Raw genomic sequence first — 23,390 nt, forward strand, 5'->3', positions numbered from 1 at the left:
CATACCAAGGTGCATGATCAGGGCAATAATCAAAGAACCCTTGTACACCTAAGGGAAGCAACTCTGCACAGTCAATTGTAACATCCTATATGAGTGGCCCATGCATGACCCCACTTGACAAACAGGGAATACAACAGATCTTTGTCCTTTTGAATGAACACTGTGACCTTCAAAGCCTCCTCTCTCTTTTGACTCTATAATATTCATAATTTTGCATACAATTTGTTTTCCTGTTTATAGAAATTCCCAGGACAATCAATGTTTGGAACTACATCGAACATATCAGCTTTTTACTCCTTTGGGTCCAGTCAATTGGGTATTTTTAACCAATGAGTGAACCGTCTTCAAACACAATTCTGCTTAAAACCTAATTTGCACATGTGCATGTGATGCCCCAAGTGTCTCACATATGTCATAAGCTCACAACAGCCATACATGTCTATGTAACAATTACAGTCCAAGACGAATTCTGCATAAAATTATCAACATATTGCGATAAAATTACAAAAATTCTGCAGTAAATGCTGTGGTAAAAAACCCATTTCTCCCTAAAATATTTATACAAACTAAATTTTTCGAAAAGAAACCAAGTACCCAGGTTACCCGTCCAAATTCGAAACGAAATAATTTCCCAAACTGCCATAATAAACAGTTATCATTAGATAACACATACAATTATGCAAACAATATGCATAGTGTCACCAATATTTATTTTTGGTTAGATGTAAACATGGTTTATGTAGTCATAATACCACAAGAACTTTAAAAGTGAGAATTATTCATTTCAAATTTCGTTTTATTGCAGGATTCATATTTTGTATGTTTGAATCACATTTGTGCAAAATTCAAAAGAAAAGCTTGAGAAAATTTAAATTAGTGTATTGATTGATAAAACAGGCAAATTCTGTGATTTTTCTGCAATTCTGCATTGAGTTACATTTTCTGCAAATCTTTCTGTGATTGCAGGAGCACAATCTGAATAGGCTACATTGGGTGATAAACCACACTGTCGTTGTATGACTGTCTTTCATAGGTTTCATGCACATTTGTACACAAGCAGCTCAAACTGGGTTATGGTGGTTAATTGTGAGTATTTTATGCAAATACTCAGCTTATCTGGAGCTCTGACATATGGGTAGTACAGAGACGAGAGGAACTCACTTGTCTCCACTGATGAAGGCGACCGGCACAGAGTATTTCGTCATCAGTCTCTCCAGGTGGCGGATCATTGAAACTATGCTGTAAACATAACAGTATGATTCACAACAACTAATGATTATTTAGAAATACTGAACACACTAAACATTTTCCTCTCAAAAGTCTATATTACTGTTATTTGTTTTTCAAAATGAAACAAATATAATTATCTTGAATATTGGAAACTATTTATGTCTTGTTTAAGGTGAGTTAAAACTTCTTAGAAAACAAAAAGGGCATAAAATGTGTAAAAACAGGTATGAAATGCTGTAATTGAATTCCAACACAAAGTTATGGAAATTGACTCCTTGAAAAGCCCCAGAAACAAGAGGTCACCCCGACTGGTTAATGTATGCACAGATGTAAAAACATCTACAAAATGCTCAAATTGAATTCCAACACAAAGTTATGGAAATTGACTCCTAGAAAAGCCCCAGAAACAAGAGGTCACCCCGACTGGTTAATGATGTATGCACAGTTGCTGGACACTGCTAAAGGTGAGTTTTGTGATATAAAACAAAAGTTCAATAATAGAATACACTTGTAATCTGTTAACACTGCTTCACATGGAGAAATGAAAACAAGAAATTGTAATATGTATGTTAATGATTACTCCAGTAACGGATACAAATTAGTTTCATACATCACAATGTCTAGACCTGCAGTGACGCCAGCATGTAGGGCTGGGATGGGTATCTCTGGTACTCGGTTTGGGTGGGTCCTGAGTAGGACCTGGGTACCCACAGGAATCACGCGATATATTGTATAATGACAAAAATGATCTAGAACTGTATGGTTAGACTACAAGTCACTAATGTTTGCATTTCTTTCTGTCATGAATGCATTCAGTCTGGCTTTGATATGTTTGAATAAAGATAAAACCTCAGTCAACTTCAATGTATGCATGACCAGTTCATTTCTACGTGCATCTAAATACACTTTGTCCAGGGCTACGGTCAAACTTTTCCAAATCGGACATTTTGTACCTATCTCTTGAGACCTAAAGCAGGTACCCGGGTAGGGTAGGGTAATAGTGAGTGGGTGAGTGAGTATGGTTTTACGTCACTTTTAGCAATATTCCAGCAATATCATGGCGGGGGACACCAGATATGGCCTTCACTCATTGTACCTATGTCGGGAATCGAACCCGGTTCTTCGGTGTGATGAGCAAATGCTTTAACCACTAGGCCTCCCAACCGCTCTGGTAGGGTAATAGAGGGGTAGTAACATTGGACTCATCCCAGCCCTACCAGCATATATAACCAACCCTCTTTAATGAAGTACGGGTACAGTTTACTGTGTGGCTGTGTACTCCGTGACTCACCTGCCCCAGGTCAGACAGTAGTGCTGTTTGAAGGCCAGAAACTCGGGCTGTGAGTCCCGCACCTTCCCGTTCTGAAGAGCGAACCTGTGGCTGAGGGCCTTAAAGTCCCCGCTGGCTGGCGTCGTCGGGGGAGGCTGAAACAGACATGGGTGGTGGTGCAGGGTACATCCTAAGTCTGCCTCTCGTTTGATAGTTCGCAACTGACTATACTAATACAAAAATTAAAACAAAATTATTAGTTGCTTGGCAAAACTACAACCCTTAATTGTATCTAGAAATTGGAGCGACTAGGCTATAAAGGCATCTTTACTAGTCAACTATAATTAGCTTAAAAAACTATGTTCTTGATACAAAGAAACAAATCTATTCAGTCAGTCTATTCACATAAGTCTATTACATCATTTTATCTAAAATGAAAAGAATAAAAATAGACTATAAATTAGTTTTACAGAACTAGGAAATTACATCAATCCAATTTACTGTCATGAAGTTTCTTCTCCAACTTTAATGACCAGGCTGCCATTCCAAAAAGCTATCTTGCTGCTAGTTGTGTAACTGTTGTAGCTCAATCTTAAAGCATAAGAGCTATGACAACCTTAACGCTAAGATCGCTGTGTGTAATGGCACCCAGGAAGTTGGTACAACTTACAGAGGTCAATAGAATATAGCCTTGAACATAGACTTAAGAAATAGTATGCAGCACAGAGCAGCGATAAAATGAAGCAGTGAAGACTTGGCAACAGGTGAAAATTTAATAAACTAGATTTTAATTTTTTTTAATTTTTAATTTCTGATGCCAAATAAACCATTCAAAATATGTAGTGAAGCGTTGTAATATTATTGGAAAGTGGATATCTTTTAAATTCATTTATAAGATAAATACTTAACAAAATCTCATTTATAAGCAAAGGCCAAGCTCCGAAAGAACACCAGGTCAAACGAAGGTTCAACTGGAAAGGCGATCAGTGACAATAAGAGAGACAGCTCTTGTCATGTACACAGTTGGCAGATAGTCCGTGAGCGTACAGACACAGGACCATACAAAACGTCTACAGTAGACACAGATAGGTATACAACAGTATCTACAATGCTACACGGAACATGAACAGGAGAAATACCCAACATGCATGCATTACCACTATGACTAGGGGCCACTAGGAGAACATATGGAACAACTAAGCTCTAAGGCTAATCCCATGCATAATGTTCTGTACAGTGAGGCTACAGTTAGAAAGAAATGTAGAATCCAGAACTACCCTTTTTCAGTATTTGGGAAATTAACCCTGAAAGTAATGTGGTCCTTGTTATAAAACTGATGTTAAAAAACTAAAAAGATTAGAGGGGCAATAGATTCAAATACTACAGCAGCAACTTCAAGGATCCTGGGGCCCCCCTTTAATTTTGAACATTGCTTTTGATCTTAATTATAACCCAACCCAAATTCCTAGAAGCTCAGGCATGTGCTGACAAGACTTTTATGTCAGATAAGTATTGCTCTAGTTTACATTTATGACATCAAGGTCCTAAAAATATATATGTTGGCATGCCACTTAAGTGTGTGAGAGTTATCCCCCCTTGTTATTTACCTATCCTAAAGAGTCACAGGTTTTCGTAGAAGTCAGCGTTAGAAATTGGCACTTACCTTTACCTTTACCTTTTTTTAGGATACCTTTACCATTTAGTCCTTACCAAATTGCCCAATGGTAAAGGTATCCTAAGGACTAGTAGAAATTGGCCAATTTTAAGGGTTTTGCTGTATGTTATCATTATGAGGACTAGTGGACAAAAACTGTTAGTTTCTACCCCTGGAAGTTTAGTTCTTCTAGTTTAGAGTGACACCATGTTGTAATGAAGTGATAGGGTAGACTAAGGAAGCCCCTCCCCCCATGGCAGACAGTGGCTACAGTGTTGTGCATGCAGTGGCAGACAGCACAGACAGTCAGAGTCAGGTGACAACTTGTGTTTACCAATGGTGGAAGCTGAAATGTGTATAGGCATCACAACATTTAGTCATCTAACGTCTGAGTCCTTATTCACTAGAGTGCCCACTTTGATACCTATGAATTTCAAACAGTTGTAAATTTAATTCCAAGGAGAGTATCTGCAAAATCTGAACTACATTGGATACATCATGAATTTTGGAGATAGTAAACATATTTTGAGCTTTTTAAACAATGTATATAAATTAAATAAAAGAATTTTTAAATTAAAACAAGTGTGTTTTCTGAGTTCTGTTTGTTACATGTCTGTGCATACCTCCAATCTGTAGGCTGTATTCCACATTCAGTTCAATATTAATGTACGATTTTAACAGAATGTAACAGGTACCTTTGTACTTTAACAGATTTCAATAAAAAAAAAATTGAAAAAAAAAAAAAATTAATACAAATGTACAATTAATTTGACAAGTGTCGGACGTAACAATGTCTGTCCTCGATGGGTGGTGAACAAAAACATCATTTTGTAACGAATTGTGAAACCACAGAAAGTTACTTCGGAAGCAGAATGAAAGTTGGTGATCAATGTATGTTAAACCTAAACATGAAATCAAAACAGGTTTGCAACCACAGAAAATAAATGCAAATCATAAACGTCTATAGAAAACTCTGTCCCACTGTTACGGGCGAATTGTTGATCATAATTTAACTTTTCTGATCGCTACACGTCATCTGGTTTATATTCCGTCATCGGATTTGCCAAGTTCCGGTTGGTTTCCACATGATACGAATTACATGATTGCCGAAATTTGGTCAGCAGCAGAGATGGCGCCAAAGAAGAAGGATGCTTCCACGTCTGTCTCGGTAAGTGTAAATGTTACAGGCGACCCAATGTTACGGGCGAACATTGAATTAGTCGATTTATATACGATAGTTCAAGTTTTCACCAGTTCGGCCACAAGTACTTTAGAAAAGTAATTCAAACACACAATTAAACACGACTACTAGAGTTTGCTTCGCACTATGAATAAGAACAAGCTTTGCGCAAAGCCTCGCATAGAAAAAGTTGGACAGACTTACTTCGTTCGGGCATAACATTGAGACAGACATTTTATTGTCGGTCGTAACAAGTGGACATATTATCTGACGGTCGGACAAACTGGTAGACAGACGACTTCGGTCGGGCAAAATAGTATATATTTTTATGGACCTACCTGTAATATCATTCATTTATTTAATCTATCACATTTGACAATGTCGGAAATACGTATTCCTTTTCAATTTATCATTTTACATCGATAAATTAAAAAAGTATTCACTATTTTCCGTGATGTTATTGAAAATAAAATTATCGCACAACGGGTCCACATCGAACATGTCAAAGAGCAAAATATAGACGTTTTAAACAAATCTTTAAATATATTATACAAAGTAATAAATAAAATCAACAAAAATATATATAAAAGTAATCAAACTTACATAGATGGGTTATTATTTCCATATGTTCGTGTATCGCGTGTAATGCAAGTCAAATGACATCTCGGCTTTCATCGCCTTGAATTCTCGGCTCGGACACAATGTTTAATGCCATAATATATGCATGAAAAATCTTTGTCACAGCTCATAACCTAGCACGATGCATTCACGAAGTTCCGTATTTTTAATATATATCATGATTTCCTGCTTAAAACGTTCAGAATAATACGATTTAACGAAAATCTTTCGTCAACTTCTGAAAATTACCAAACACGAACTTGTTATCACAGCTGTAATTTGATTGGCTGCCTTAGGTCACGTGCTCTAATTTGGCTAATCGCGAACCTTGTAGCAGATTTCGGCAAGAAAGCCTCATAAGAAACCAATTTTATTCCAATGACATCGATTGTTATAACTACGGAACAAAAACCAGACCATGTTACGAGCGTGTAGATGGAGGAATAAGCTTTCCAGCGATGTGTCATATGCCATTCTTCAACGAACGTGTTATTCATACGAAGTCTCGAAAACGGGGGTATTTCTTCATGTTACTGAGCGGACAGCCGCTGTTATCGGGAAATGGGTGATGACAGAAACTATTTATAATTCTTTTTAAAATGATTTTCCAATTACGTAAACAATGAAAATAAAACAGAAATGGGTAAGTGGATTTTATGAAATCTTATATTTGCCGAAAATCGTCAAGTTTTCGCTTCCTTGGTCCTTAATCTGGATGTTAACTACGTGTTAGCTTACATTTTATTTATTTACAACAAACTTATGCATTATTTTAAATAATGTGAAAAACATAACTTTCATATTTATAAAATATAGGATTATAGGATCAGACCTTTCAATTGATGTATAACATGTAGCAGCAAATATATTTTACAAGCAGATATCTTCTTTGATGAATGTTGGCTTCATCTATCACACAAGAGTCTCTGGGAACTTGTGAGTGAGTGAGTGAGTTGGGTTTAACGCCGCTTTTAACAGTATTCCAGTTATATCGTGTCCCAGCAGTAAACACTTCTGGTTGACTGGTGTTGAAAGAGTTAATTGACTCATTTATATCTTGGAGCTACTTTAATCTTCCATGGGGCTATGTAAAACATGTTAAACATTTACATACAAGGGTTAAAACAATAAATGACATGAAAAAATGTGAACATGAATTTAGGTTAGGATGGATGACTTTTTGTAAATTAAAACCTGAGAACTGTACTGTTTCAAAGAAAATTATACCTCCATATAAAAATTTCTCATTCAAAACTATATTATAGTTTTTTTAATTTGAATGCTGACATTTTTCAAAGTAGGGCCGAACAAAATTAGTTGTGCGTTTCCTAGATTAGGATTTTAAGTGTGTAGGTCTACATCAAGCTTTATAAAAGTTAGTTTAAATTAAAAAAATAATGATAAAAAAATTCCCTATTCCTTAATCCTGGGAACATTTCATAAAAAATCAAAATATCTCCCCCCTCCCCTTTTCAGTTTTTTTAGCTTGGCGTAACAGAATATAAGTGTTGTCCTAGTTTGTTTATGAATAAAATATAGATCTATATGTTTATTGACAGTGCATTTTGCTTTATTGTAAATTAATGAATGTACTTATTGGTCTCATTAGAATGGTGAGAGGTGTAGGCGATGGGAGGCAGCTGAAAAAAGGTGACCAAGACTACATCGAACAGGAACGAAAGCGAAAAGCTGATTATAGGGGTCGGATGAATCCTGAACAAGTTGACAGGTAACAAACTTCAGAATTAACTTTGTGTTTTCCAATATAAAAACAAGATGGAGTTACTCCAAGTCAACAAGGGAAATATATATAGTCCGATATGTAGTAGATTAATAGATGGGTCCATTTCTCTGTTTATCAGTATGATCACATTGGACTCAACAATATACTTTTGGTTTTTAACAAAATGGAAACTCACATCCTTCAAAGGGAAGTAATTATACACAATATCATTACAAAATCTCATTTATGCTTAATAAATTAATCTTAAAAATAAAATACCACCTGGATATTAAACAAAACTTCAAATTTATATTTACTATATGGATGTGCTTCACTTTGGTAAAAGCATGGTAAATTACAATTATTACTTGTCTTGATACTTCCTAGATCACAATTAAATTCAGTTATACAGTCTATATTTTGCTTATAAGAACCACTGTGGCAAAGTGGTTAAGTCTAGAACTCAAAATCCACAGGAAATTTGGGTCTGGGTTCAAATGAAAAGTTGGCCGAGTTTGTGGCAGCCCCATCTAAAATTAACCTGGTTGTTCATGGGGCAATATTTACATTTTCAGTCTTCTGTCTTCAGTCTGCTTTCGTGAATCCTTCAATAAAATTAAACTGTGCAGCTTGCTTATGAAATCATGTTGAAGTGGCAAATACATATTATATATTATAATTTTGATTTCAACAGGTGGATGATTGGCCATGGGTGACTTTTTTCACTAAAGTGAAACAAAGATGGCTGGCAAAGGACATCCACCACACTGTCATGTTCGAAGACGTCAGAATAGCAATTGATTGGACATTATTTGAGGTAGGACATTTAATAGAACTTTATCTAACTCAAAATATTGCATCATATTTCTGACTGTTGTACTGAAAGAATTCAAGTTTTTGGTCATGAATATAATGTTGTTTAAAGGGACAGTCCCCGAAAACACTGTTTTTATGGTTAGATATGTTAGCATGTGCTGTGCATTGGAGCTGTACAACAATTTCAACAATAATCTTCATCTGCACATAGATAATAACAAAATAGCAAATTAGATTCACTATGAATGGACCGATTTTCACCAAACTTTACCATGTGTTGCACAAGTGTATCTTGCAAAAGTGAAGTGTAGCATACTAAAGTAGGTCACCTTACCTATATATTATTGACTTATTATCTTTCGATGAGGGACTATGAATTGCCTTGCCTTGTATGTTAATGTTCTTCAATTTTTAACATTTTATTGGTGATGCAATTATATATATCTTGTTGATACAGGAGATGACTAACGCCCTGTCCACCTTTAGAATGGACTACGAGATCAAGAACCAAGAGGACACCAATAACCAGTTTCTGAATAAACATAAAAAGGAGTATGGCAAAACTGATATTGGTCATTGAGATAAACAATATTCAAGATACAGGATAGCTAATGTTTAATTGCACAGTGGAAGACTTTCAAAGTTAAATTAAATTAAATTAATTTTTCTAAAATGATTTTTCATGTGGATACAAAATAGCAGCAATTGTACAGCTTTGCCTAGGAATAATTTATTGTGTCGCAGTTTTTTCCTGATTAAGTCTTGCGATAATACTTTGAATTCATCAACAATTTGAAGTGGTTTGTAAAATATTCAGTACAATGAATAATTGTCAAACAGTTACTGAATATATAAATTATAAAGGGTTATTCCTAAATGAATGTTTGAGAGGGCTGGGATGTACATTTAAAAATATTTAATGAGTGGTGGGGATATCAAGATTCCACAATCTGTTATTTTTAATATACAACTTGCATACAGCATTATAGTTTTAAAATTTGATGGGCGTGTGGGGTCCCTGAGTCTTAGAAAATATCTTCCTGCCCTGCCCACATTAATTTCTGGAAAACCCCAAACCACATTCCAGGCTGTTGGGAATCTTGTCTACCGATAAACAATTGTACTTGGAATGAAATTATGTATTAATACAGTAATGGAATGTGTTATCACTATATATTACAACTTCATTACAATGTAATTACCCTGGTGTGTTAATTAGTAACTTAATGTCAAAATAATATCTAGAAACAAAAGAATTTTCTTCTAGAACATATTTCGGGCATACCATGAGGCACAAGCATTTTTTTTTACAAAGTAGACACATTTATAGTTGGTTGTAAAGAAGACATAATTGCATGATACTTCATGAATTTTTATGCTAAATTAGATATTATTGATATGCATATGATTTAATTCAGAAATAATGAACAGCTGTTATTTTCCGGCGATGGGACAGCCTTATTGGGTTGTTTATATTGAAAAATATTCCATGGTTATAGACCAGTTAGAAATTATTTTGAGATACATCGTCATCACCATTGTAGAATTTGTGACTTGTCACACAGTATGATTTGGAATATGAAATAAAAGTGGTTTGCAGACTGTATTTTATCCTGTTTTGCTTTGTATGTCCTTTGTTCGTCCTGACATCACAAATGTCTGTCCTTTGTTCGTCCCGACATCACAAATGTCTGTCCTTTGTTCGTCCCGACACAAAACCCTGATTTTTATTTGTCTTGTGCTGCTTAAATAGTTGTAATTAACCTTTAATTGTTTGATTATATCTTAATGTACTTGTAATGTTTCATTCCATACTTCAGGGAACATTTAATTTTTCTTGTAAATTGCTATTTTAAAGCATCATGTCTGTCTCCGTTTGTCCCAACACTTTTTGATTTTTTTTTAACCTTGAAAGAGTTTCAAGACATTGATATATTCACATGTATTAATCCCATTTTGGGTGGCAAGTTGTACCCACTACCCGAAATGCAAATGAATTAAAACAGATTTATATGAAAAAAACTTAGGTTTTGTCTGTCCTCGTTCGTCCCAACATGTCTGCGTACCATCAGTGTTTTCATGCCAAAATTAAACAAACTGAGCCAGATATTATCTTCCCATGTCCAAAGATGAAAAAAAGAATGTTTAAACTTGTCAAAAATGCCGCCACCTTGTCTTTTCATAAATATCTAAATACTGACTCCAATGTAACACTTCAATGGGCATAAAAGTGAATAAGGACTCGTCTACATGTCTCCAATATCTAGAACATCTTACACAGTAAATCAACCTTTACTTACCTTTCAACATATATACATATTCATATGGAACCATCTTATCAAAACTGATCATATGGTAGAGCTTTACAAAAATATTTATCATTTAGGTCACAACAAATTGAAAACTTGTTCATAACAGTCCACCAGTAGTTATTACTCAAAACAAAGGCCATAGGGGCGGTAGGGTAGCCCAGAGGCTAAAGCATTTACTCATCAAGCTGAAGACCCGGGTTCGATTCCCCTCACGGCTACAATGCGTAAAGCCTATTTCTGGTGTCCCCTGCCGTGATATTGCTAGAATATTGCTAAATGTGGCGTAAAACAATATTCACTCACTGACTTACTAATAAGGCCATAAAAATAATTATTACGTTATTATCTCCAGCCTGCTTCACTATTTTATTGTCTCCTTGTATCTACAGATGAAGAACATCAATGAGTGTAGCAACGTTTCGATGTAGATCTTACACCGTTATTAAGCTGGATAATGGCGTAAGAATCTACATCGAAACGTCGCTATATACAATAAACCAGAAGTTGTTATCCATAAAGTTGTATCTCTTCTTATTTGAGAAAGATGTTCATAAAAACTAAAATGCCTCCACAATTCATTTTCCTAAAATTTGCAAGGAAATCTAATAATTAATTTATTGTGGCCAATGAGATAATATTCAGCTACAGTCTGCAACTTATGACTCTTGTCCAAACCCGTAAAATTCTGTTCGGTCTCGTGAGCTCAGCAAATAATAGTCCACATAATAACACTAAAAGCTCCTGAAAATGATGATGCTAAGAGCCTTGGTCATGCTAGTAGACTCAGAAGTGTCGGGCACAGATTGCAGCTACAGAATCAAGTCCCTGATTGGAAGTACTAACTAGTTCACAGAATAATAGCTCGACTAAGAAGTATAAATGTTGATTCTTAAATCTTGATGTAGATCTATTCTGCACAAGTACATACAACATACTAAAAAGGTATGCGATGAGGAAGAAATCTGAATAACAAATAATCAGTTTGTTGTGACCAAAAACAACACTGGTAAATATTCCTCCAATGCATTTTCTAATGAGAGAGTGAGTTGAAATAACATGTTGCATCCGCAATATCTGAGCCACATAGCGAGGGGTATTTCATCTTGAGTATCAACTTCTATATAAAGTTCAATTAAAAATGATAAAATCAGAACAAAAAATTTGTTTTGAGACAGCAAGAAAATAAAAAGAATATCAAGCTGTGCCAAACTGTGAATACTTGTTAAAAGTGTTTACACCAGAACCAGTGTGTGTTGATATTTACGTGAATCAAATTCACACAAAAACACAATCAAGTGTAGTTATTCCTTACCAAGCACCTACATGTCAATGAGCATTAACATAAAAGTGTAACCTATGAAAGTTTTCCTTTGGGACCATATATGCCTTAAACTATGATAAACAAAGTTCTAACAAGTACATGACATGAGAACATACAAGGCTAAATCATACACATCCGCTACAAACTACAATACAATAACAACATACCACTGCCTAACTATACTACTAGTACTATACTCATTCTGTGGATTGTAAATATATAAACTATCTAAGACACAAAAGCCATGGCAGATCACTGTCACAACTAAGAACTATTTCTATAACTAGAGCAAAAGGAAAATAACTATGAAACTATGCACTGGTACATAAATAATATATGATCTCAATATAATTGATGGTCAAATATAATGAAAAATAAGAAATAACTGAGAATAAGTCTGTTTTCATATATAATCTTTGAAAATAATCTTTTATATTCTGATAAAAATTTTTTTTTTTACACACACTCAAATGTTGTTTAAATTTGAAACAACTGCAAATAATACCGTAAATAGTCCACCCGTCATGCTAATACCAATCGTTTAACAATGTGGATGCTGAATTTGAATGTTGTAAAATATTACATCAGTTTTGCGTTGTAAACGCTCCATTAAAAATAACAAATTAGCTGGCTACTCACCAGGGGCTGAAGGGGCATTTCATATGTCCTGATGGTGGCTGGGGTTTTGGAAAAGCCGGTAGCAGACGACATTCTGGTGCGAGCAGACGTGGAACGGGTTTCAGGCGAGGGGCACACTTTAGATGGCATCGATGGCATCTTGTTAGAAGAAATGTAGGACTCAGACACCCTGTCATACTGGTTGTCAAGGTGGAGCCCTGCATACTGTTTGCCCGAATCTGTAAATACAAGGTGATGGTAGATTGTATTCAAAAAGGTTGAAACGATACAGCAAGGTCACGATACGCAACACAATACATATCACAATGCAAAGGTCACGATATGATACGTATCGCGATATACATATTTAGGTCAAATCGGGTGGAAACTTCTTGACTATTAATATTTCAGAGCTATTTCAAAAGGAAAAAGCCATTACTGTTTAAAGGGGTGAAGGAAGGGTTGGGGAGGCACATGCTCTCCTAGTAGGGCTGGGACGGGTCCAAATTTACTACCTGGGTACCCACCACCCTATTACCCGACCCTACCCGGGTACCCGCTGTAGATATTTAGAGATAGGTACAAACTGTCCGATTTGGAAAGGTTTGAAAATGTTTTCAGATACATGTGTAAGACGATCCGCTCATGCATACACTGAAGTTTAATGTATGAAGTTTTATCTTTATTCAAACATATAAAAGTCAGAAGGAATGGGTGCATTGTCATGTATTTATTATTAGTGACTTATAGTGTAACCATAGAGTTTTAGATATTTTTTGTCATCAAACAATATATATCACTTGACAAACCACGGGTCCGAGTAGTCCTGTGGGTACCCGGGTCCTACTCAGGACCCACCAAATCCGGGTACCCGGGTTACCCGTCCCAGGCCTACCTCCCAGGTTACCTGATATAGCTGGTGGTTTGTTCCGGTCTTGAGGGTCGTGTAAAGGTGCCACCATTTGTTTGACTGGGGAGGGGTCAAGGGTCAGCTGGGCAGCTGGTGGTATCAGACCTCTCTCCAACAGACTCAGGATTCCCATCTGAGCATCATCCTCATTGATCGGGGGAGGAGCAAGCTGCTCACACAAACATTGGGTCACTTAACCATGTCCATTAACATAATTTATGCTTTTCAGAGTTTCTATCACAATATTGGCTCCAATCATTATTATTCACTGGTACAAAATGACAACTTTTTTTTTTTTTTAACAGGATGAAACATGAAATGAAATTGATAATCTTAATCAGCGATATTGTTATTAATTACCCAGGTTGGCATACACGTATTATGCCAGCTGGGGAATCAGAATGTGATATTATTATTTGTTTGTTTAGCATCGCACTCAGCAATATTCCAGCTACATGACAGGGATCTGCAAATAATCAAGTTTGAACCATACATTCCAGTGATTGACATCATGAGCATCTATCTACACAGAGAGCCAGATAAACCGATCTTGTTAGTCACCTCTTACAACAAGCAACGGTTGGTTAAAGACCAAATCTAACCCGGATCTTCATTGTGAGAATGCAATAACAATGAACATTTGCAATGCGCCATATCCACACACCTACGCATGCTCATCGTGCTACATAAGAATAGTAAAAGAAGCACATACAGTAATAAGTAGTGATAGTAAAGTGTGAAAAGATGGATCTCATCTCATTTTGCTCTGATTACATGTTTCCTTGATGAAATGGGGCGGTCGGGTAGCCTAGTGGTTAAAGCGTTCGCTTGTCACGCCGAAGACCCGGGTTCGATTCCCGACATGGGTACAATGTGTGAAGCCCATTTCTGGTGTCCCCCGCCGTGATATTGCTGGAATATTGCTAAAAGCAGCGTTTAACCATACTCACTCACTCACTCACTCCTTGATGAAATACCTGTAATCTGACAGTTATCTATTGTTACACTTGTGTAGAATGTCTCACCTGAGCATCAACCCTGTTGGCTTTGGGCAACACACTCAAGTGTTCTATAGTTGAGCCCATTACTGGCTTTGGTGGGGGCTGAAATTGAAAGCAAGGAATATGAGCAAGACTTCACTTAGGTGCTTAAAGGGGCATCTGCGGTAGGAACTACCGCACTCTAGTGGGCGGAGCTCATTCGAGGGATCTGACAGGTCAATATGACGTCATGATAACACACACATTTCATTGTTTAATGCGTAACGGGTGAGGTCATGTTAACACATTTGACAACAAGGACGTAAGTTTTAATGGTAATAAATATCTATCAAACGATTCCAAGACTTTTCAACAAACACGTAGGTCTTTGGTTTCAAAACCTACCTGCCATGTCGCCAAACACGATCGATTCGATTTTTTATGATAAAACTACAGAAAATTTATTGACTTATATCTAGATATGGAGCCATTTGTTGTATCAATGGTTTGTCATTCAAGTTGATACGAAGTTTGACGGTCAATGGTGATCTTATTTCCGTATGGTTTTCCAAAAGCTTCTCCCGACACTCGGTTGTGTTTACATTGGCAGTCATTGTTCGAAACTGAAACACCGCCACCTTGCGGGCTATTTATAGTCAGGGTGGGGCTTTAAGTGCTTCACAAATATCACACCCATCTGTTGATCCCCAAAACCATGGAGCATCAGGAGGAGATAATTCTGCTGAAAGTCAGTTGAAAGTCTGGGTTGCTTATATTTAGAATGGAAAGTAAAAATAACAAAAACAATTGTGACATTTGATTCAATAATGAAATATGAGCCTACGCTTACCCTTGCCTCTCTCTTGTCTGCAATGAGAGGTAGTTGGATGCCATAATTCTCCTGAAGGACGCTCCGACTCTGTGAGTTGTACGGGTTGTAGACTGCTCGTAGACCCCACTGCTGCTTGTGCTGACAATACAGTCAAACATTCAAACATTCAAACATGCTGTGACAAGAACTACCGGTATACTGCTTTTGCATTTATATGTTTCTGTTAGAGTCTATTTGTTTGTTTGTCTGTTTGTTTTTTGTTAAATGCCGCTCTCAGCAATATTCCATCTATATATAATTTATTGAGTCTGGATCCAGTGATTGACATCATGGGCATCGATCTTCGCAATTGGGATACAATGACATCCATCAATCACGTCAGCGAGCAAGACCACCGGATCAAGTGAGATGCTTCTTACAAGAAGCATGGGCTCCCAAAAACCAATTCCAGATCTTCAAGGGGTGCTTCTGTTAGAACCAGGAAGGGTTTATCAAACAGTTCCACATTTACAATTCCACCGAGCATCTCATCAGACAATTTAACCAGCTATGGCATGAAGAAAGAGACTGGTCCGTCAACTGTTACCTGTTGTCCAGGTGTAAGACCCTGGCTCTGCACCGGTTGTCTGAGGGGTAGTTTTGCCCCAGGGGGTAGTGGCTGGAAGGACGGCCTGCCCCCCAACACTGGATGTGGCTGTTGACTGCAATAACAAAGAACATTTACACATAAAACATAAAGTGAGACAATTCAGCAAAAACTCAACATTCACTGCTGCAGTTTAATATAGGGGACACATATTGTCCAACTGTCACACGTGGTCTAATCAGGTATTTACTGGGTGTATCTAATTGTGAGTCTTTGGGTCCCAGACATAACCCCTTGTACAATCGTGAGATAATTGGATCTACTTCAGAAACTGTCTTGATTAAGGTCAAGGTCGGGATGTGATGTGTCTGGACTGGAAGTTCACGGCCTGTTAAATTTGTGGAGCTTTGAGGAAATGGCTTCTGCTTCTGAGAGTGGCATTATAATTGTTACCCTGGACACAGAACATAATATTAGCTGCATTTTACCAGCAAAATATTGCGTCACACATGGATACAAATAAAAAATGGATGTGAACAATGTGCACTAAGTCTCATTGGACACAACAGTATGGTCGTTTGTGTCATTAAAACTAACTCAACCAAACTTGCACGTAGAAAATATCTGACAATTTGAACATGCGTTATGTAACGACTTAACATATATTATTAGAGTCAACTGTGCCACATTTGGCCAGATTGTAGACATCAAGTGCATCACATTGGTCACTACTGAGATCTCCCCAAATTTAACATGCCATGAACCATTCATCATCACTCGCCCCTTTCTGTAACCTGCAAGAAGACTTGTCCCCACGTGGAAGAACGTTATGTGCGAAAACACGACAAACCAATCAGACTGTGCATATGACTTTAAGTACTTCAGTATTCTGGAATATATATATAAGGGGAAATATACGTGACTCCTAACGTCAATTATTACAAGTGGACAATTCTTTTAGCCGTGCCCGTTTGCGCTTAGAAGTAACCCAGTCGCAATAAAATGGCCATGAGAGGGACACAAGTCGCTATTCAGCTTGTCCCGTAGTAACACAAATTGGTCAGGAATGGCCATGAACTTCCAGTCCAAACACATCACTTTCAGACCTTGACCTTAATCAAGACAATTTCTAAAGCGGATCCAAATATTATCCATGTCTCAAGATTGTACAAGTAAAAGTTCAAAAGTAATTGGCAATGAATGATGTAACAATGTTTTACAATAACTCAAAGATGACCTCGACAGTCGATGGACATACAACCAACATTTCATGTGGAACGATTTGTAATTATACATACATATATAAGGTGAGGTGAAATGGGGTTTAACGTTGCGTCCAAGATTATTGCACTCATATAGCGATGTGTGTGTGTGTGTGTGTGTGTGTGTGTGTGCTTGTAATAGTCCGGACTGATGCCGATTTATAGTGCTAGCTCACTGAGATACCATGCCACAGTTTAACATGAATACAACACTCAGACACAGTATACTGACTCCGAGCAGACCAGTCCTTGTTTTAGCCCCTTAATGCCAAGCGCCAGACAGGGTAACAACAAGTACCATCTTTTAACGTCTTTTGGTATTGCGCGGCCTGGGATCGAACCCCGGGCCTTCCACTCTCCGGGCGGACGCTGTACCACTAGACCACGGAGGCGGTCAATATATATATAAAGTTTCATGCCAGTTAACTGTACTGTTACATCATAACAATCTTAAATGTTGTTTGGAGCTGTCTAGTCTCTTCGGGGAGTTATCTAACCGGAAGTAGAAAGATGTATATGGTTTCAAAACGGCAAATCTGCGGCTAACCACTGTGTGAGTTACCACGAATATATTAGATCATGGGGGAGGTAATTTGAACAGCATCATGTCAGCTCATTATGACGTAACAAAAACATGCAATTTATCGAAGGATAAAGTACTGTCGGTGTCTTTGATCTTTTAGCGAGGCATCTTAGAAAAAGAAATCCAAATAGGGTAACTCACATAGTGACATTTTACCTATAATAACTAGCTTGTTTAGCTGCACCCAACCTTCCATGATGGCGCAAGTCCCACGTTGTGTCCAGCGTAGTGAAGTGGTCATCGTGGGTCCTCGAGTCCGACAATGGCAAAGTTGTTACAGAGTTATTGATTTGGTGGACGACTTCTTCGGTACGACGCTGCACACAACAGAAACATATGGTTGTGTCATCAGATGAAACAGCAAGACATGAGAAAGATGTAATTTATTATTATACAGAATTGTCACTGTAAGACTGGGTAAACATGGTATTTTTAAAAGTCCTGTAGGTAGATATCCGGATGATGAATATTAGCAGGAACTCTCATTTCCTGTACAGTACCCAAATAGTGAAATGTAGAAAGATAATGGTGAAATGTACCCAGAAAATAGTGAAATGTACCCAGATAACAGTGAAATGTAGAAAGATAATAGTGAAATGTACCCAGATAACAGTGAAATGTAGAAAGATAATAGTGAAATGTACCCAGATAACAGTGAAATGTACCCAGATAACAGTGAAATGTACCCAGATAACAGTAAAATGTACCCAGATAATAGTGAAATGTACCCAGATAATAGTGAAATGTACCCAGATAAAAGTAAAATGTACCCAGATAATAGTGAAATGTACCCAGACAATAGTGAAATGTACTCAGATAATGTATATTTCAACTAGATGACAGCGCTCTGTGAATAATTGGGTCTGGGCAAGGCAAACCAGTGGTTGATGGCATGAACAAACAATTTATTTGCACTTATGTATGTATAAGCATCCAATCCTAATTTAAGTTGCCAAGTAGATTTAACATGGGGAACTGGGGACCTACGGAGAGAGATGTCATGTTTGATGAAGAAACAGATCTATGTGATACCTGCAGCCCCTTTTCTGTCTTGGCAAGGGCCGTCTCCAAGTCAGCTACGTTGATGGTGCGTCCATCCCCCTGAGCCAACAATTGTTCTTTCAGCTGTCGTAGGTCATCTTGAACCTAAAAACAAATATAAATACAGTGTATTACTGCCTTGGAACAGCTTGCCCTACCTTATTCATAAAGAGAAAATATTAACTAATCCATTTATCCATGGGTATTTATCATGGAATAATCCAACTGTAAGTAAAGGGATAACTAAATATGGGACCTAGAACTTGGCAATGATAAAGACTGCCCCATGCATAATATATACAATGCAAGATAAAGACCTGTGCAAGTCAGGGAGGCTGTGAAATTGAAATTGGTAAAAAGGGGGGATAAATAAATTGCAAGTGGTTCCATGGTATTTGATTGCCTAACCAAGCACTAGGGCTGCAACGAATACACTGCAACGAATATCACGAATATAGGGTAACAAATACGAATATTTATTCATGAATACAATAACAACCTATCAGTTGATATATTATTTATTTTGTTCAATACTTGTAGAACTGTACAAGGTACAAAAAACATAACAAACATGGGTTTTTTGTTTGGAGTTTGTCCTTAAAAGACAACATTCTTTTTCAGAAAAATCAGCTTGTCCACATTCTCTTGGGCCAATGTTGCCCTCTGGGCTGTCACAATGTCCCCAGCAGTACTGAATACCCTTTCGCTTGGTACAGATGTTGATTATATTGCCAACAAAAACTTTGCTACCTTGCAAAGTAATGGATATTTGTAGGCATGCTCATGCCACCACTTGAGTGGATTGGAATTGATATCAACTGAATCCTCTCCAATGTAGGTTTTAATCTCTCTGGTGACCTGCTCTTTCTTGGTCAGTGTAGCAGGTACATCACCAACCACAAAAACGTCTCCAAATAATGAAGACAATGCTGTCTTCTTGGGTGGGTTGATAATTCCATCCTCCTGCACCACAGCTGTGGGCACCTGTACTGGCAGATCAGGTAGCGGTGGATCACTCTGCGTGTCCTCTTGGCCTGCACCATTTTTTTCCCCATTTATGTTTCATTGTACCATAATATACTAGGCCACGCCCACAAATGGACAGCTGTTTCCTCTTGGCTGACAATAGAATGGATGGGGCTTGTTTTGCAGTATTGCACAGAAAAATGTCCCTGTTTCGTATTGTTGTTTTGTGTTGTTGTTTACAGGTTTTGTGTTGATGATTAAATAGGCATCCTGTGGAGTTATTGTTGTTGGCATATTTATTTATAAAAACTGACTTCAATATGTTTTGTGTGTTTAATATAGAGTCATAAATGTGAAAACTGGTGTGCACACTTTGAGTAAATCCATTGCATGCCACCTTTTACGTTCATATCAGCATAAACGCAGAAAATATTGAAGTCAATTATTCAAATATTTCAATTATTATTTATTTAAATAAACATGCCCATGATATTTTGTAACTGCATTCTGATGGAGCATGTGGACACCGGTGCAAAACCAGCATCAGACTTCAGAAGAACATTATGAGTGAGTGAGTATGGTTTTACGCTGCTTTTAGCAATATTCCAGCAATATCATGGCGGGGGACACCAGAAAATTGGCTTCACACATTGTACCCATGTGGGGAATTGAACCCTGGTCTTCGGCGTGACGAGCATACGCTTTAACCACTAGGCTACCCGACAGCCCAGAAGAATGTTATGAAGGCGTGAATCATAGCTATGTTTTAGCCACCAGTTGATTCAGATAGTAAGAACAGAGGTGTACAATTTCACAGCTACATGCCTGGGTCGTAGGAACAGCTAATTATGTCGTCCAGGATATATAAAGAAATCAATACTATTGACTAAATAGTTGAAGGCGTTTGTACCAGTAGGCATAGCCATGTTGTATAGCCATGATAGCCCTACTGTCTCAACTTTGTCTTAAATAAGAGGTGCAGAAATCTCACGTGTACTTTGGCAAGTCAAAATGTATTTGTCAATAGTTAAGACTTCTTGTCTAGGTTTATAAAGACCTTATCTTTTTCCACGTATGTTATCTGTCATTTGTCATATCTGGGATTCTGGTTGAGGGAGATTAACAAGTGACTGACGAAATACATTAGGTAATAAGCTTGATATGTCATAAGGAAATGTAATTAGTAGAGACTAGGGCTGGGACGGGTAGCTAGGGGTACTCGGGTCGGGTATGACTTCATATGTTTGAATAAAGATAAATCTTTGTCAGCTTCAGTGTATGCATGACCATATCGTTTTATACGGCAGCGTTAGAAACTGGCACCAGTCCTATAGTCCTTGCCAAACTGCCCAATGGTAAAGGTATCATAAGGGCTAGTAGAAATTTGCCATTTTTGAGGGTTTTGCAATATGTTATCATTATCAGGACTAGTGGACAGAAACTGTTAGTTTCTAACCTTGATACAGGTATCTAAATACATTTTTCCAGGGCTATGGTCAAACTATTCCCAATCTGACATTTGGACCCATTTCTTGAGACCTAAAGCGGGTTCCCGGGTAGGGTCGTGTAGTAAATTTGGACTCATCCCAGCCCTAATCTCTTGAGACCTACAGCGGGTCGGGTAGTAAATTTGGACTCATCCCTGCCCTAGTAGGGACTATTTTACTTACCCCAGCCCAATTATTGTTTCATGGCCCTACCCATATAGTAATTTTGGCACACACTCCTCTTTTTTACAATAATATGTTGGATATCAGTGTTTTGCTGGATGTAAAATTTGGTGTACTACAAGCATACAAATTGGGAATGAATGCAAATAATTTAATTGTGAGTCATGTGTAGTGTGTATGGCTGTTTGAATCAGTAAATGTATCAAATTGTATCGATTGAATGTTACATATAAACTGACATTTATATTCTGGTACAGTAAACATTCAGTATGTCGGTGGTTGATTGTCTTCAATCTGACATTGAAACCCTCATCTGTATTTGGCTTAATGCTTCTGAGCATGTGCAAAGATCTATTTTTTAAAAAATATGCAATGCACATATCTACAGCCTGGCCAAACCCAGGTTCATGCCTTGGACCCGTCATATGTACTTATTGGGCTCGAAAATTGATAAGCCCAGGTAAATCCCTGGATGCCAAGAGGGATCTTGTTATCAAGAGGAATTAAGGACCTATACGGTCTGTCATACAGACCCTGAAACATATACATCCAATACAGCCCATGCAAGCAGAGCTCCAGATAAGCTTTTGGTGTTGTGGGTATTTTACCCATGCATTTTAAAATCATTGGGTATCAGTAATTCTATCTGCGTATTCAAATTTCTGTTACCCACTAGTTTTTACACATGTGGGTATTTAAGTTAAATATTTAAAAACACTATTCATCTAGTCCCTGCAAACTGGTGTCGTGTGGGTTTGAGAGCTTTATAGGACTCAAAAATACCACGATACTTCCACACGAAAGTGTGATGGCAAATGATCATGATGTGACTGTCATCGTGGAGTTTGGCAAGGTTGACGGAATGCCCGTTTATAATTTAAAAATAAGTTGCTGATTTGCCAATCGAATACGCAGGGTTACTTCACAATATTTTGATGATACGCACAAATTTTATTTTTGTAGCGTATCTGTAATGTTCGTTGCGTATTTGATACGCTTGGATTATATTTTACTGCGTATTTCTGCATTTCTGACGCGTATTTCACGCAGATACGCAGCTTATCTAGAGCTCTGTGCAAGTCTATAATATTTGGCAAGTCTAGATTACTGCAGTATGAAAATGAAGTGTCTCAGGGCTCCTTTTCATTATATTTCAAAACCAAAAATTTAACAACTGTTTTTATCTGTGAAATATGTTCATTGCAGAGGCTAGATGTAAGCCTAGGACCAACAGTACTCCCAGGTCTGTTTAAAATAATGTCACAGTCGTGCATTCTTATGCCAACTTTATTCAAATGATAGTCAATACGGCGATCTTTCCAATGGTTGAAGGGACCAAAAGGAAATCTTTACTGATTATATGAGCTACCAGAAGGCCAAGTGTGCTCAATTGAATACATTATTTGATTTGACTGTAAATGCCTTAGATTTCGAGCTCGGTCTACGTGAATTTTATACCATATTAAAAGCAGGTTCATACATAGGATATCTTGAACACATTAATGAGTTATTTGTCTTCAGATGTTGGGGCTGTAATGAGATGGCATGGCATGGGGTACATTTACATTGCACGCTTCATTAGCTTGAAAATGGGTGTCACTTTGACACGACCCTTATCAGTGTGTTGAAGGAGACTTACTTTGACAAGGATCTGGCCAACATCTTCAGGTCTGGTATCAATCTCAGTCATGACTGGCATTTTGGAAGCCTCGATGGATATTTACTCCCTGTAATTCACTTAATTAAAGTTTATCATTGATGATTATGGTGGAGGGGCTATCAACAACAATCCTAGGTACGATCCACATGTCAAGCCCC

General features: G+C 37.4%; 1 protein-coding gene and 1 long non-coding RNA gene across 5 annotated transcripts in view; one reads left to right on the top strand and one right to left on the bottom strand.

Annotated features, from left to right (window-relative positions):
* Positions 1 to 23,349, bottom strand: part of LOC124142389 (IQ domain-containing protein H-like) — a 44,073-nt gene extending 20,724 nt beyond the window's left edge. The window contains exons 1-11 of one of the 3 annotated variants that reach the window (XM_048399629.1): positions 23,212 to 23,349; positions 18,928 to 19,041; positions 18,085 to 18,212; positions 16,051 to 16,165; positions 15,483 to 15,602; positions 14,678 to 14,755; positions 13,650 to 13,821; positions 12,764 to 12,981; positions 4,489 to 4,500; positions 2,522 to 2,655; positions 1,162 to 1,239 (exon numbers count right to left, since the gene is read on the bottom strand). In XM_048399629.1, the coding sequence (XP_048255586.1) occupies positions 1,162 to 1,239; positions 2,522 to 2,655; positions 4,489 to 4,500; positions 12,764 to 12,981; positions 13,650 to 13,821; positions 14,678 to 14,755; positions 15,483 to 15,602; positions 16,051 to 16,165; positions 18,085 to 18,212; positions 18,928 to 19,041; positions 23,212 to 23,271 (1,229 nt within the window). In that variant the 5' untranslated portion in view covers positions 23,272 to 23,349. Of the gene's footprint in view, positions 1 to 1,161; positions 1,240 to 2,521; positions 2,656 to 4,488; positions 4,501 to 12,763; positions 12,982 to 13,649; positions 13,822 to 14,677; positions 14,756 to 15,482; positions 15,603 to 16,050; positions 16,166 to 18,051; positions 18,213 to 18,927; positions 19,042 to 23,211 lie in introns of all 3 variants that reach the window. The other 2 variants (XM_048399624.1, XM_048399627.1) reach the window with 2 other exon arrangements.
* On the top strand, positions 5,147 to 10,516 carry LOC124140044. Of its 2 annotated transcripts, XR_007222157.1 has the most exons (4): positions 5,147 to 5,322; positions 7,562 to 7,681; positions 8,370 to 8,492; positions 8,949 to 10,516. It is a non-coding gene; the product is annotated as an uncharacterized LOC124140044 (long non-coding RNA). The 2 variants fall into 2 exon arrangements; XR_007222156.1 differs by lacking the exon at positions 5,147 to 5,322 and having other exon boundaries at positions 7,279 to 7,681; positions 8,949 to 10,515.
* Positions 23,350 to 23,390: the final 41 nt, after the last annotated feature.

Source organism: Haliotis rufescens, unplaced genomic scaffold, assembly GCF_023055435.1.
Source record: "Haliotis rufescens isolate VD_foot unplaced genomic scaffold, xgHalRufe1.0.p SCAF_1, whole genome shotgun sequence".
Classification (NCBI taxonomy): Eukaryota; Metazoa; Mollusca; class Gastropoda; order Lepetellida; family Haliotidae; genus Haliotis; species Haliotis rufescens.